The sequence below is a fragment of the Leguminivora glycinivorella genome, chromosome Z (genome assembly GCF_023078275.1).
Source record: "Leguminivora glycinivorella isolate SPB_JAAS2020 chromosome Z, LegGlyc_1.1, whole genome shotgun sequence".
NCBI classification, from domain to species: Eukaryota; Metazoa; Arthropoda; class Insecta; order Lepidoptera; family Tortricidae; genus Leguminivora; species Leguminivora glycinivorella.
Window position 1 is genome coordinate 29,993,513 of NC_062998.1, and position 17,161 is coordinate 30,010,673.

The following is a 17,161-nucleotide window of genomic DNA, read 5'->3' on the forward strand; positions in this document are numbered from 1 at the left end:
TCGCTCTCTGCCATGGAATTACCCATTCAATGTTACATACAGCTTGACAAAAAACGTAGAAAATAATAGTTTGAACGTGGCAACTATTGAGTCGCTTTTGTAGGAGAACAGTGTGTTGCTAGGATAAATAAAAAAATATGACTATTACTACTATGACTTATGAGGTTACATTCCTTCCAGCTGGCCGATCAAATGTCCCATTGTATTGCAACTTGCGTGCGAGTTCTCCTGCTGTGTAAATCGGTATTATTTTGTTTCTCGGAATAGAATCACAATATATTTACCTATATACAGTTAATATATCATGTACATGCATAACACATTTTATCAATATTATGATACATTTAATAGTATTATGTTATGATCCAAAAAATACATATTTTGAAAAAGACACCATTTATGACAATCACAAATATGTAGTTTAAATTAACCCTACTTTTACGAAATTTTAATATTAACAATTATAAATGCTTATAGATATAGAGGCACCACTACGATTAGGTATATAATATAAACAACGGGCGAAAGTTTCAGACAATTACGTGGCCTTTTGTATTGATACTTAGTTCATTGATTCATTTTAAAAAGGTATACTTAATGTATCTCTTCGTTCCAATTACGCTAGAAGTTAAATAGTTATTTGTTTTACAAGGGGGCAAAGTTGTTGTTTAACCACACGTGCCAATATTGAAGCCCGAGCAAGCGAAAGATTCCAATATTGAACCGCGAGCGTAGCGAGTGGTTCAAAAAGTGGAATCTTGAGCGTTGCGTGGGTTTCAAGGCACGAAGGTTAAACAAACTTTGCCGCCGAGTGAAACACAAAATTTTTCACCACACCAATAAAATACTGACTATAAAACATTAAACTAAATCAAATCCATCAATTTGTTCAATATTTATAATAAAAATCATCATTTATAGGTAATTTCTACCAGCCAGCTCAAGATATCAAGTTAAAATTTGTATGAAATTACTTTGCACTCTTGGGGATAAAATGCAATTTTGCTATCTGTTTTCGAATAGCAAAGTAAGCCTTTATCAGTTGGTGTGGTGAAAACAATATTTTCCCCCTTTTCCGAGACCAAAAAATGCTAATTATATTTAAAAAATCCAGATTTGACGATTCACCCGAAGACCAAAAAATATACACCTTAAATCGCACTTCTACGGTAGTAATTTGGAAAAGGGTTAATTGCTAGTGATCATAATCTTTGCACCCGTGTTACTGATTACACACCAATGACTCTTATTAATATTTGAACATGCCCACAGGTCCATTTCTGAAAGCTGTAAGTTATAAGTGACAAGCGGAAGCTCTATTCAACTTGTAATTTGTAACTTGCATAGATTGTAGAAATGGATTTATGTCACAAAGGCTCTGTACAGAGTGTAGACATACGTGGTCAAATTCTACCACAAACCGTAATCCAGAACCCAGGAGCTCAAAAGATGCCAGAGACCCTACATTCTTTAGTCATTGATTGAGCCGTAGCCGTCTTTGCCATTCGATTACAAATGTGACACCTCGTAGTGGTATCTCGTAATGGAAAATAACATAGGTGTAGTTAATAGACGTAGTTATACTCCATTTGAAATACGAAGGCCCAATAGCACTTGAGATAAAATAAAATAAATAAATAAATATTATAGGACATTTTTTACACAGATTGACTGAGCCCCACGGTAAGCTCAAGAAGGCTTGTATTGTATTGGCATTGTTGTGGAGATGGTCATTAGGCATTAACAATAGGATTAGTGAAAACAAAAGATACCTGACCAGACCCTTTTTCCGTTGTACCCATACAGTTTGCAGTGACGCGTGCCAATTTGAAGAGCGCCTTATTAGATAACAGAAGGCAAACATTATAAGGTCTTTTGTTTATTTTCAAGTACTATCGGGTCTTCGTATTTGAAATGGAGTTTACACACAGCGTAGATCAGTCTCAAGGTTGAGATCGGATTTGAAATCATACTAATCCTAAAGTATTCTTTCTACTGCACCTTAGGCTTTTAAAGCCTTAGGCGCCTATTCTAATAGGCGCTTTCAGAGAATAGTCCACTCAATTTGATTACGTTGTTTTATAATGTTGATATATGACAGTTTATAAACATTCAATAAGAACTAGGTGTAAGCGTTCAGTTGATAAACTACGGGGCGGATACAAAAAAAAAGTGTACCTTTGAAAAATTACAAAATTCATTATTTGTTTTATCAATCATTGTGTGTTTTTGTAACATTGTGTGTGGTGTAATATTTTCTGAAAACTTCCTGATATTATTTGTCTTAAAAAATATCAAGTACGTATGTAATAAATCTGTAAACATTTAACTTCCTATGTCAAGTCAATGGTCGTGCAATGAAATTAAAGTAGGTACCTATTTACGTAATTAACTTCCATTTTCGTGCGTATTGTGATTGCGCCGAATTTCTGGTTCCAATACGTAGATAACTGTGGTACGTTACTAAGCAAACAATACTTTATTATTTTATTTATTAAGATACAAGTGCGAAAAGTGTAGGAATATAAATTAAAAGTTTGGACATAGTCAAGTAAATTGGGTACTACTTATTATGCGGTTATAATGCGATGAAGTTGCGCCACATCTCCTGTGAAATACCTAAAAACAAATAAAAAAAATCACATGTGGCGCTATTTTGCCATTCTTTGGCGAAAATCAGTACCAACATCTACATTACTTACCTATGTCGAAACTATAACGAATGGGTAATTCGCAACTCTTTCGAGAATTTATTGCCAGTCGTTTTGATTTTCCTTTTTTCCGCACTTGTATCGTAATATAACATTGATTTTACTGCGTTTTCCCTTTTGTAACATACAGTTATTGTGCAAGTTGGCATTCTCAGTGCGAAAACATTTGTGACCAAAGGTGTACACCTTCTTTTAGCACCGATCAGAGTCCATTGCCATACATGCTTTACAAGCTGCTCATGGCAACGCCTCGTCCAAAAACTCGAAATAACACAAGTTGTGAGGGGAATGTAGACTGATAGAAAATAATAGTAACAGATAAGTAGCTAATTTTAACAAATGTGCTCGATTTAGGCACTATACTCGCTTTATGCCCTCTCCCCTAAATGCTAGTATAAAGGTATAGTGTGAAGACCGAAGTCATTAATCTGGGTGGTTTACCCCTGCAACTGCGTGACGGAGGCGGCGGCCTGCGGGGCGGGCGGCGAGGCGGCGACGGGCGCGGCGGGCGCGGCGGGCCCGGCGCGCTCCGGCTCGCCGGCCTCCTCGTCCTCGCTCTTGGGGATGTCGAAGATCTCCGAGAAGAGCGCGGGCAGCACGAGGCGCGGCCAGTGCGCGCGGCACCACGCCAGCAGCTCGTGGTGGCGCAGCCCCAGCGCCTGCACGTCGCGCGTGGCCGCGCCCAGCGCCTCGGCTCGCGCGCTGCCCCCGACCGACCCTGTCACCTGGAACAACCATGCGCCACATTTAGGGTCGGTTGCACCAAACCGTCTCTTACCGAATTTAGCGTTCGGTAAATTTGTCTGAGTCTCTGAACTGTGGTTGATGCAACTAAAGTGGCCCTTATTGTTTTAATATACGCGCCTTATCCGTCGCATATTGCAACATAAATGGTGGTGTGTAGAACAGAAGTGATATTATTATACGTGGCGCTAACACCCGCTACAAGGAGATACTGACGGTGTGGTGTAGGGCGTCGGCGAGCGCGCGGTGCAGCGCGCTGACGCGCTCGGGCTCGCTGAGGCCGGCGCGCGTGGGGTTGAGCAGCAGCGCGCCCGTGTACAGCGCCAGCTCCTCCTCCGAGAGTTGCACGGCAGACACGTCGCGCACGTAGCGCAGCGCTCCCGTCGAGAACGCCACCTGAGATCATTGTATGCTTTAAATTATATATTTTTTGAGCGGTTGCGTAATTCTAAGTTACAGTAGAAATCGTAATTTATTACTATAACATAAATAAAAGTCAATTCATCATTTAGAATATGTCGACATGTTAAAAATGTACGTTGGTAGTAGGTACCTTTATCTATGTTATATTCGTTCGCTTTAGCATTTTAATTACTTAATAAGCAATTGAATTCGTATGTTGGGGGTGTTAAAAGTTATAGGTACATACTATGACCTGTTTGTAGGTAATGTTTTAAGAAGGTGGGCCTACCAATAAGTGTTACGTTACAAATAAACCATTAATTTCTTAAACATTGGTGTGTTAATGAATGAAATACATACGTCATATACAATATCCAGTTGACTCTGAGTAATAGTAGTGCCGTCGTCGAACACGATGCAGTCCGGAGTCGACAGCCGGGTCACCCGCGACAGCCATACCTCGAAGAACCCCAGCTAAAAACATTATGTATTTTGATGGAGACTGTTATTTCATTGTCTACGCCTGTGCGCCGGTACAACACGGAACCTTGTTATGTAGTGAGAAGATCTTATTAACAATTCGCATAGGTATAATTGGAAATATAGCTTAACTAGCTTTTGCCTGCGGCATCGCTCGCATTAGAAAGAAACAAAAAGTAGCCTATGTCACTCTCCATCCCTTCAACTATCTCCACTCAAAAAATCACGTAAAATTCGTTGCTCCGTTTTGCCGCGAAAGGCGGACAAACAAACAGACACACACACTTTCCCATTCATAATATTAGTAGGTATGGATACATTCGCAGCTGCTAAACTGAATTAATTTCATAGGCCATATTATTAATTGGTCGAAAAAATTAATAATAGGTAATGATGATTTATTACGCTGACGAAAGAAATTGTATGCTGACGACATGGCTATTGCCATACTACTTGAATTATGACAAAATATTAGGGTTGTGTATGAAGAGGTCCAGAGCCTCCCTTTGAGATGTCCTATATCCGAATCTGAGCAGTTAGATGTTCTTTGTTCTTCTTCCAACGAGTTGATGATGCAATATGCTCGATCACATAGGTGTCAATAAATAATAAGAGTCTTTTAAGTAGAAAACCTGTCAATTGCTGAGAGGAAGTATGCGCCTTGAAATGAGTCAACGCCTGTTACCTTGATGAGGATGAGCTGGTCGTCCTGCGGCAGCGTGTGGAAGCCGGGCAGGCGCTTGGCGAACTCCACGACCTGCTGCACGGCGGGCGTCATGCGCAGCGCCACGTGCTGCCACAGCGCGGCGCGCGCGTCCGTCGCCCGGTCCGTCGTCGACGACGCCGCCTCCTCGCCGCCGCTGCCTGCCACAACATATTCCGACCATCATGCATCGTCCTATTCTACTCTACACCAAGAGTCTCCAAATTTATTAACCGGCTCCACACAAACCGAGCGGCGTAAAACGCGCGCACTGCTTTGCCTCGCGACGCGCTCGCTCTTTATGGACGCGCATATTTGCTCTCTGAACTTAATGAACACTTCAAATTATGACTGAGGTTTTTCGCTTTCCGGTTCTCTTTTGCAGAGTCTGGAATGTGATTTAGGCGAATCTCCAAATTCCCGGTAGGTTATACTTAGTATCGAACATTAAATAAACATCACATCAGACATTAAATATCTTGGTCGGGCACTGTGGCACAATAACTACTATTTTCGTAGACATTTAGTTTTTTACCGTTTATTGTTGGTTCAATATAGTAATTACGAGTACTCTTACTTGTACTAGTTGTAGTTATTTATAAGTGCAAAAAGTATTAAATGCAACAATAACTAAATGCACAAGTATTTTTAGCATAGCAACATTTAGCCAAGTGCACCATACAAACGTTTACATTTTCCAGTATTATACACAAAATAACCAATAATGCAACTCTTCTCTAATACTTGGTTGACTTATTTGGTTGCTAAGCACACAAGTAGTAAGTAGTTTTAGCGGCCTTCCTTAGCCCTTTGTATACCGTGTCGGGAATCTTTGTTGTCAGCTTCATATGAATATCAAAACAATTATTCTTTGAACACAGATTTTTGACAGGAGATACGAAAGGTTAAGACGGGTATATCATTATTTTAATTCATTTCCTTGTGCTAACTGGGAACAGGAAGTACAAGTTATCGTGTCTATCAGTATGTCTCAACGCCCTACATCTGGTGACAGTCTAGTGTATATTCAAAATATTCAATAAATGTTATAAACCTTAAAATGAGCACTGGTTTTGCATACCAGTAGGTTGAATGGGGAATATGTAATGTTTGTGGAAGTAGGTAAGGTAGCACCCTAGAAGTAGTTAAGGCACTTGCCTTCGTTGTCGGAGTCGTCGACGTGTAGCAAGATGGCCCGGGTGGTGAGCGAGCGGCGCAGTTCCTCGGTGTAGGAGTTGTTGGTGCGGTGCGCGGCCGTCACCATTTTGGTCAGCTCCTTGGCCACGCCGTGCCGCAGGCTGTCACCGTCCATCTCCTCTAGGCCAGCGATGGGAACGACCCCCGACGCCGACAGATTCCTGCTCAGGTCGGGCATGCTATCGGTGCTTACCACCTCCCTGGGCCTTTTCGGTACTCTGCCGTACCTCACAGCTGGGGAGTGAGCTCTCATTAGATACGAGTAAGCCAATAGACCTAGACAAAATAATTATTCGACTTGGTTTTATATTATTGGTATCACGCGTAAGTTTAATGAAAAAATAAGGAGAAAGTTAACTAATAATATATTTATCAACTGGTTAGATTAAGTTGGGAACGTTAACAGTCACTTCGATTGTAGATATTCAATAAGTCGTATCACGACATTTAAACACGTTTGGCGTATAAGTTAATTTGAGACACTAACAACTCGTGTCGATGCGACTGATAAACTGCGTGATGCAGTTGTATTGGAGCTCTTCTTTTCAATTGGTAAATAGGTGCGAGGATAGGCCGAAGCCCAATAATTCAAATCAGAAGGGAGAGAAAATACGGTGCATGCGAAAGCGGTAACGGGATGCATTTTATTGGCAACATGCCGTAGATACCTAATATACCTACTGCTAAAATACTAGCCGTGATGTGGAAAAGCTTTATGAAGTTACGTTGATCACTGGGTAAATGTGAATGGCGTGCGATTCTGTCTTTAATTTGATTGGTTTGGTCAGTAAGACAAAGGTTATGCAAACTTAAAATTAATAATAGGTATCGCATCTAGAATGCCTGTGCTTATACAGGGTCCCTATATAGATTAACGGGTGAAAAATAATATACAGCTCGAGGGTGATCATTAGCTATACTCCAATATGCTAGTTTCCTACTAGTCAAATCAGCTTCTTTTTAAGAACTGTCAAAACGATTTGCTCAAATGGAATTACCATGAAATAATGAGGAGTGACGTCACGGTCAATTCATTTACTTTTTATATCTTTCTCTTTGACTTATTAAATAGAAATTATGTTTAAACATAACTACTGTCCATATTTTTCTTCTAATTATGTGGTGCTTTATTTCATGCACTGCATGAAATATTTTTCCCCTCACTAGCTCGGAAACACGTGTTTTGTCCTTTAATACCAGCGGGTAAAAACGCATTTTATCCACTAGTGAGTAAAGTAATTTGACCTTGAATCAAATTAACTGCTTTAATATCGCTAAAAGTAGGTGAATCTAGTAATAAAGATGATTTACCACCTGTGGAACTACTGGAAGCAGTGATAAACGCATTTTTTGCGTTGTAGTTTCCTCGCTATAGTGACGGGAAAAGTTTTGTGTTACACTCGGGTGCAGATGTATTTTACTTCTCGTGTGTTAAAAAACTCGCAAGTTCAGGATTCTATTCTCGAACCACTCGCTTCGCTCGTGGTTCAACTATAGGATCCTTTTACTTGCTCGTTTTTCAATTCCACACTCGGCGTTAAAATACAACTTTGCCCCCTTGTATAACATAAACTTAGGAAACTAGCCTATTCATGGAAACTATACTGGATTTTACCAATTTATTATTGATTAATTTTACAGGAATTGTCAGGACCACAGGCACAGATTATATGTACACACGATCCGCAAGTTCATCAACATAATTTTAAACCAGCAAAGTCGACTTTGCATACATTTTTGGGAAAAATTACGTAGATTACAAAATTCTATGTATTAATCTATACGCAGGTATTCTCGCAATTAAAAAAAAATATCTTACTAGTAGTGTAACAAATATCTACAGCAAAGGTTGGAACACCACACAACTAAGAAGTCATAAGCTCATGAGCATCGGATTCAAGGTCGCCACTAAGTTTAGAAATCGCCAATATTGCTGTCTGGCCTAGTTGGTAGAGAGAGACCTTTCGTTTACAGTTCATAGTCTCAAAGATCCTAATCCAGGGAAGGACAATTATTTATGTAATGACCGCGATGAGTTTATTAAGTACCTATACCTACCTATATGTATTTGATGCTTTGATGTCACGGATTCGTCCCATTCATTTATTGTCAAGTTATTCAATTCCTCCCCTTCTGTTTTCATCACCAATTCGTCCGTACTATTTTGTTGACTTTGAAAATATTTCTTGTATGATTTTCAGTGCCCTATTGATTTTCCTATATAAATCGGTTCACTAACAATGATTCGACGATGGGTTCTCTGGCCGAATAACGATTGGAACTATCTCATTATTCGTAAGAGTCGAAATAAGAGCCATCAGTAAGCAGAACATAATTTCTGTGTGTGTGTGTGTGTGTCTGTCTGTGGCATCGTAGCTCCCGAACGGATAAACCGATTTGGATTTAGTTTTTTTTCGTCTGAAAGCTGAGTAAGTCGGGAGTGTTCTTAGCCATGTTTCATGAAAAACGGTCTACTATGTCGCGGTCGGGGGTTTTTTCAATATTTTAATTTTGTAGTTAGGTTATATTAATTGCCATGCTGCATCGAAATTGCTAGAAAATGTAGGTACGTGTTCTTTTACGCATTTGTTGAATTTACATCGTGGTGTCATTTAAAAAAAACCGTGATTTACTTGTGGAAATTATCGTTGTATAAGTTATATCCTGATTGGTAACCCACGAAAAAATAAATACCTAATATCCCAAATGTAATATTGAGATTTTGAATTTGTGGTGGAGGTTTTATCGAAGGTCAAAGAGACCAATGACCATTAAATGGCAATAATGGTTTAATGAGTTCAATCATGGTCATCGTAAGTTAACGACAAAATTTCAATCGAAATCAGCTATTATTATCCCATAAAATATAAACAATGTGCGTGAACCCATAATGCATGATCGTTATAGTACATTATAACAACGAGGAAGAGGCATCTGTTGGTTATAATATGACGGTCGTTTGCAAGATGTCAGTTGAGCACGTTTTATTATACCTTTTAGTTTATTATTTATTTTTAATTTAAATTGTTCTAAAGGGGCTCTGCGTTGTTGGCTTCGGCCCCACGTATGCCTCCCAGAGGTCCGGGACCCCATGGTAAGAACACTCAATTAAGTAGGTATATTATAATAGCAATATTTTAAAACATATATTATGTTAAATAATTTATGAATCCCACTGCTGGAAAACATTTAACGGGAAAAACATCTCGGATGGTACAAAACTCGCACAATTATACTACTTATGCACGTTTTGTACACAATAACCAGAATAGGAAAAGGTGCTTTGAAAAGTGGTATCAATGTATGCACATGTCTATCATTTGTCTTGGCTAATAAAAATAAAAGCATGTGCATTTATAGATATTTTGTTCTCCGGATACTTAACTAGCCCTCGCTTTATTTGACGTTCATATGGGCATTGTAATATGCCTACTTGAGAAATAAATATTTCATTTTCAGTTTACGAGTTCTTGTGCAGCGGGTTTAATTTTTCATTCACTGGGTCGCTTGATGCACTGATAATTTAAAAAAAAATATAATTATTATTTTAGTTCTTATAATTTCGCCATTAGGACCGCAGGTCTATCCTTGGCCCGGCCAAGAATTTTAATGTTGTTGTTTGTGTGTTACGACTTTTAGGTTACATGATTACTAAGTGTGCGTAAAGCGCGTGATACACAGAGTGCGTCGCAAGTGGTAGCTTGTGGTGTACTTACAGTCTCGGCTCATGCCGACGGCTAGGCACTTCTTGAAGCGGCAGTATTGGCAGCGGTTGCGGTTGAGCCGGATCACCAGGCACTTGCCGTCCCGCAGGCAGCGATATTCTATCTGCTTTTGAATACTTCGTCTGAAGAAACCCTGCCCAAAAGTAAGCATTGCATTTATTCATGTATTGTAATTGTGACGGACCTACTTTCATAATACTGATACAACTTCAAATCAATACACATGGAGAGAGGTCAAATGGTTCTGTGATTATTTTTGGAGAGATGTTTGACGTTTGGTATAAATACATATAGCTGCATAAGTAGTTATTATTATGGATATTCGAAGCGACATACGAACAATATTTACATTAACCGATTCTTTTTTTAAACTTCAATGTGTTTAGGGACATTACGAATGTATGTATGTAAGTATTATTATAAGTTATAGCCTCTAAACTAAGTATTTAGGGGCTTAACATTATTACAAAAGACAGTCCGTGCGGTAAGGGAAGAGTAATATGTACATAAATTCACAGCATTGATTGGGCCCTGTACGTACAACGACTCTTTTTCTTTCCTATACATAGACTCTAGTACGTTATTATAGGGTTAACAATATGATATTGTCTGTCACGTTTCGAATTTCCCGCTGGAAAATAAATGTATTCTAATCCAATTTGTTCTAGAAACGACCTAACAAGTTAGTGAAAATTATACCGAAGACAAAAATAACATTTTTAAAGGCAAGTATCAACTGGAACTATTTAATCTGAATTTAAAGGTCAAATATTCATTGAAATTAAAACGGGTCTTTAAATAAGGATTTAAGTACATAGTAAACCATTAGACTTATATTGACCGGGATATAGACCGTGATTACCTTTTTGATTTTTGTCGAGCTCCCGATATTTCGACGCAGTTGCATGCATCATGATCACGGAAAACTGACGAAGGCGGGTGGATGTTAAAGTTGTAGGTATAGACAGCGCGCGATCTACCCTCCTTCGCGCGCGTCGGCTGCGTTCACTTTCAGCGTTACCACTGGTCGCGTTCACACTCGATGGTCTGTCCAAACACACTACACTCACAGTGTCACTACGTTTGTTCAATATCGGGAGCTCGACAAAAATCAAAAAGGTAATCACGGTCTATATCCCGGTCAATATAAGTCTAATGAAAATAACCGTGAATCATTCAAAACTCTTATAGTAAACCATTGGTACTAATATGTATCTTTTATTTGTATCAGTTCGTTTTTTTTTATTCATCATGTATATTTTTTCTATTTTAGATGTACTTTGACACTTAGAGACTCTATACATTTCTAACATCTCTTATTAATCATAGTAGCTTTGTACTTTGTATAATTTATTGAAAATAAATTTCCATAGAGCAGGTCCCTAGTCTGTTAATATTTTTTTTGATGAATACTTTTGCTTTTTAAATTGTATCTTGTTTTTTTTTAATGCATGTTAATTATAAGATGTAATGTTTTGAAAAGAAGTGGCCCGTCGAATTTATTGCCGGTCCCATAGTGGATACCCCCCTCCAACTGAGGGGGGGACTGAAATCTTCTCGAGGCTGAGGCGTAGGGTTAGAGCCGGCGTAGCTTTATTTGACGTTCATATGCGCATTGTGATATGCCTATTTGGAAAAATAAATATATCATTTCATTTCATTCGTATGAGTACTTTAAACATTTTATAGTACGTATCATATCTCTATAGTTTGGGAGTACAAGTAAAATTAAGTCGGGCTAGTAGTATCTCTCCGGCACCCCCTATTGATTACCAGCATAGCATACAACTTTTCCAACAAATAAGACGATAGAATACGAATGTTTTGTACTCATGATTCACAAATAATATATATAAAAAATAGTATATATTTAATTAGTATAATGCCTTAAATTGGTTGTATTCATTGTATCGTAGTAAGTATCAAGACCCGAGTAGAGTATTATAGGATTTATAGGTCTTCAGCCGGCGTAGCAAAATGTCAGTCGTCGACGCCAGATGCCGACACAAATGCAGTCTGGCTCTGTCACGCCAATACGCAAGAGCGAAATAGATAGATCGCTACGAAACAGATACATATTATCGTGAGCGTTTGTGCATTATTAGCTACGTACCTGCGCTGGTATTCTTATATCGCTTTCGTAGTTATCTATCTCTATCGCTCTTCCGTATTGGCGCGACAGAACAGAGTGCGCCTGCGTTTAGATCGGCGTCAACGATTGTCATTCGGCTAGGCCGGCTGGGCTGAATTATTAAATAGGAACGTATACTAATAAGTATGACAAATAGGTACCTTGCAGCCCTCGCAGGAGGTGACGCCGTAGTGGTAGCCCGAAGCCTTGTCGCCGCACACCTTGCACGGCGCTGCCGCCTTCCCGCTGCCCGCGCTGGCGCTGTCGGCGGCGTACCTGCCGACTACACCATGCCACAATATTAAACACCACCACTCCACACCTTACCTAACATAAATTATTATATTATTTGTTTTAATAATCACTAACCCCCTTATTCATAAACGTACACTAAACGTTATCAAGACGATAAAAGTCGTTTGTCCCTTTCCGACGTATTGGTGTGATAGAAAGGGACAAATGAACTTTGTCGGCTTGATAACTTTAGTGAACGTTTATGAATAAGGGGGTTAGCCCGTGGCGATATTTACTATATTATTACATAGTTTTGAGTATGAATTTACATTACAGGAAAATTCTTTAGCTCTAGAACAAGTGTGGTGCGTCAGTTTCAACCCCGAGAGATTCGCGCCAGTATGTGCTAGGCTTAATTTTCAGCAACCTGTCACTGCAATGCCACAATTAGGATTTCTTTCAACCCCTTTTTGCCAAGAGTGGCACTGAAACTTGAGTGGTTCACATGCTCTGCCTGCCCCTTTGTGGGATACAGACGTGAATGTATGGTTTAGTCATATAGTTATATGACTGGATCCAGTTTAGTGGAATGATTGTAGGCAGGAGTGCGGCGGTGCGGCGGAGGTATAGTTATAACCCTAGGGATATAATTATATGCCGTAACATAGCTAAACGAAAGCGATTCCTTACCATCTTACTAGGAATATAATTATAATACGTTACTAGTTTAGTTATATAAGTATATCACTGGATTAAACTTAGTCTAGGGATATAATTATAATACGTCTCTAGTTAAGTAATATAGTTATACACCGTGTTTCACTTAACACTAAAAACCTGAAATCAGTTTGTTCAGAATCGAGAGTAGAATCGATTGAGCTATATCTTGATGGGGGTAATATTTTTTGTTTAATTTGTATTATTAGTTATTTTTTACGTGCCCATTCTATTGTATTCGTAATGCGACGTGTGTATCGCATTGCTAGAGGTTGCTTACCTTTTTCAGTATTTAGGGGTATTAATACTGGCTGGTTACTTGGGCGATACTTATACATACATACATACATGGATGTATGTTAATTTTCAGTATAAATCAAATTTGACGACAAACTATGTGATAAAACTGTATCACAAATTTTAATAACAGTAACACTTAGCAGCGAAAGGGCATTGATTATTACGTCAATTAATATACTTAGATTACTTTTTTTTTCTTTTAGCTACACACTGGAAAAACACTAGGTAGGTACGCACTTAGAAAATAATTCAAGAAATGTGCACACGGCAGCCAGGCGAGAAGACTACTGCTCTTCGGGATTCAGTTATTTATGTGTAAAGGATAGAAAGGAGACTTTAATAAACCTTTTGTTGTTTTTACAAAAGAAAATATAAATAACCTTTATACGATCCCATACCTACCTACTGACGGCTCGAATTACATTCAACGAGGTAGGTAGTACATAGGACGCTCTACTGTGTACACTATTGATCTATGTACGTCATCTGCAGACAAAAATATACTCTCCAAGTCTCGACGCAAAGAAACTTCTCCGGGGGTGCATACTTTAGCAAGTTTCGCAGTCTCTAGCTGACTGCACATGGGCAGATGGTTATATCAAAAGAATAAAATCCCAAATATTAAGGATATATTATGAGAATATATACGTTAAAATATTTGTAATTAGATGTTAAAATAAAATATTTTTTAACATCTAACATCTAAATGTAAACCTTACGGTTTCGTAATAAGACGTGCCGTGACACGCACTGGACAGTAAACTTGGTAAGACATAAAAGGGGAGGGAGGGGATTATGTAAGCAAGTGATCACTTTTTTTTATATTGGAGGACATCTTACACAGTACTTACTAGGCGACGACATATATGTATGTGCTCATCGCAAATGAATGCCCTTACCGGGATTTAAACCAGGACAAAATTAGGTTGATTAGGTCGGTAGAAGTATCACCATAATGTCAATATTAAAATACCTATAAAACTATATAATGATTATAAATTCACAGATACCCCTTGCTACGTCCAAGAACAGGGTTAGACGGTATCTATGTAAGTATTTTTTTCTTGGCATTTATGGTGCTCCCACACTAGTTATAAATGACGTCATGCTCCCCGGCAGAAACATCATCTTTCATAAACATAAACATGTCAGAAAATATTTATAAGAAATCACTCTGATAATTTTGAATACACGAATTTACGACATTTGTTATTAAATAGACTGAACAACGCCTTGATGCAAAGCTTTACAATCAGCCCGTCGTCACTCCATAGTATGATAATATCATCAAGCAATGATTCCCAACATTACGACACAAAAAAAATGCTATCAAATCAAAATGACATCTATTATTAATAGTACTAAAGTCCATTATACATATTTTGGTAGCAAAAATACATAGATAATAGAGTTTCATATTTCCTTAGTCTATGGCCTGACCTACGTGTTTTTTTTTCAAAACGTCAAGTCGTCAACGTCAAATCTGTCGTTTTGAATTTTGTAAGTTAAGTAAATAATAAAATAACTAAAGTTATTATTGAAATTTCGGTCAAACCAATAAGAAAGTGTGAAATTTGTGATGGTGGCTTGTTTTTGCCTAGCTTTGCAATGGATATATGCAGGTCGGTAACTAGTATTTTATTATATTTTCGTTTCGAGTTGCTAACAATTACCTACTCATTTAATCAATTTAAAGTAGTACTTATCATGTACAGTCTACGATTTAAGCGAAAACATTCTGTAAATAAGTTTTTTCGTAAACAAACAAATAACCTAAAATATCAATAGAGGGTGGCCAACTTATCGATAATCTCTATTTCAGATGACGATTAATTATGGGTAATTTTAACAGGTAACGAAGAATCGGCATATTTATCCATCTCCTGTATGAAGATAATGTTGGGCAAAGGTTTTCAAGGCTTTTTGCAGTAAATATTAACTTTCCCTGGTAAACATGCAAGAAACACGAAGATTGAAGCAACAAATACTGGCTTATAACAGTTATAACAAAACTCTTAATTAGGAGGCAGTGCCAAATATGAACGTCAGGCACAGTAAATCATAGGAATTTTCTGCAAACGCCTCAAAATTAGTTCAACTGAGAAGTGCTGTAAACTAGTTGTAAAATTACTTCATGTAAAAGAAAAGTGATAGTATATTTTGCTTTTGTTTTATTCATTTTATACAGGGGCGTATTAAAGGCGGCAGGCTCTTTTTAGAATAGCGAAGCAGCGTTTTTTCTTAAATTTCATACTTTATCGTCACTTAACGCGGCGGTAATCCTGACTGGCTCAGGATGCCAACGCCAAATCCTTGAAATACGCCTCTGACAGCCATCCTAGACATTTTTTTTTAAATATATGTATAAATACTATAAATTTACTGTTAAGTCGCCATAATGCAAAATATCGCAAATTTATCGATATCGATAAATATTAGGGACTGGGTTGGTCGAGCCCTAGCGATTTTTTCTTTGTGTTGGTAGCAGTGACATGACCTCACGACCGTCGAAAAAACGCCTGCATAAATCGGTTCGAGGTAGGGCTTGCATTCCGGAATTCCGGAATCTCGAAATTCCGGAATTTCGGACAATTTTTCCGATATTACAGTTCCGGAATTGAAACACATAATCTCGAAAATTCCGGAATTGAAAAAAGATATATTTTTGGACGAAAACGTGTAATATCAGCCTGGTTATTTTACAAAACTACCACCGCGTCTATAAAAGATATGTAAATTCATTAAGTTAGACACTCCTCGGATTCAGGTAGTGCCTATTTTATGACCAAAGGGTTGCATCCAGGGCTAGTTAGAGCGAGATAGTGTAGTTTTAACCCGCTAATATTATACCATTGTCACTTTCTGGTTTTGCTCTCAATTGTTTTAGCTAATAAGTGAAATTTATAATCATTTTAAAGTAAATAATTAAATATTTGTTGTAGAAAGTTTTGTTTTGTGATAATTTAAAATTACTAGCCGGGAGTTGAGTGTTATGCTCAAATACTGAAGGACAATTAAACATAAATAAATAACATTAGGTACATTATTAATATTATTATTTTATTGGCGTTATTTATGCTCAATTTATTAGATCGAACTTAAATTTCAGTAATAATCTAAATTAATCGGTATTGAAGCGGCATAAACTCAAAATTTTACTTCTTTTCACATAGCACTGAATATTTTAGGCATAAAGTCTTAAGTTCAGAAGCAAATCGTAGTATTTGGTATTACATTAATTCACAAGCATAACGTCACTTTTCACAAAGACGTGTGCATATTTTACTAAACTCTATCTTAGTCTATTACCACCAGTCTATTTACCATTAATACCACAAAATCAAAAGATTTGAGAAGCAAAAGAATGATTTATTTTTTTTACAAAAAATTAAGGTGTAGGTACTAGGGTGTGCAAACCGGTTAACCGGTTAACCGAAAAACCGGTTAACCGAGACTTTTTGGCCTCTGTTAAAAACCGGTTTTTATAGTCTCTAACCGGTTAATAACCGAAACTATTTATTTCTCAAAATTTGGAAAATTAGGCATTAAAAGGTTCAAAAATACGTAATTTTATTTAATGTTTTGTAATAATAAAGATTTATTCATTACGTTTCATTGACAACGTTATTATCTATACAATTAGGGAACAAATCAAATTATTTTATTGAATATTTTTGATTTGTTGTTTTTGTTGTTGTTGTTTTGGTTTTTTCTTTCGTGTATGAAATCTATTTCAATTTAACATTATTATCTGTAATGATTTTATTTTAAAAATTAGTCCCGAGTCTACTCAATTATACATTTTATACAATACAGT

The 17,161-nt window shown here is 37.6% G+C and overlaps 1 protein-coding gene across 2 annotated transcripts in view; it reads right to left on the reverse strand.

Moving 5' to 3' along the window:
• Positions 1-941: 941 nt before the first annotated feature.
• Positions 942-17,161, reverse strand: part of LOC125241141 (ecdysone-induced protein 78C-like) — a 28,338-nt gene continuing 12,118 nt past the window's right edge. Inside the window, exons 2-8 of one of the 2 annotated variants that reach the window (XM_048149473.1) lie at positions 12,255-12,376; positions 9,954-10,095; positions 6,199-6,471; positions 5,023-5,201; positions 4,218-4,331; positions 3,672-3,851; positions 942-3,436 (exon numbers count right to left, since the gene is read on the reverse strand). In XM_048149473.1, the coding sequence (XP_048005430.1) occupies positions 3,149-3,436; positions 3,672-3,851; positions 4,218-4,331; positions 5,023-5,201; positions 6,199-6,471; positions 9,954-10,095; positions 12,255-12,376 (1,298 nt within the window). In that variant the 3' untranslated portion in view covers positions 942-3,148. The remainder of the gene's footprint in view (positions 3,437-3,671; positions 3,852-4,217; positions 4,332-5,022; positions 5,202-6,198; positions 6,472-9,953; positions 10,096-12,254; positions 12,377-17,161) is intronic. The other variant, XM_048149474.1, reaches the window with a different exon arrangement.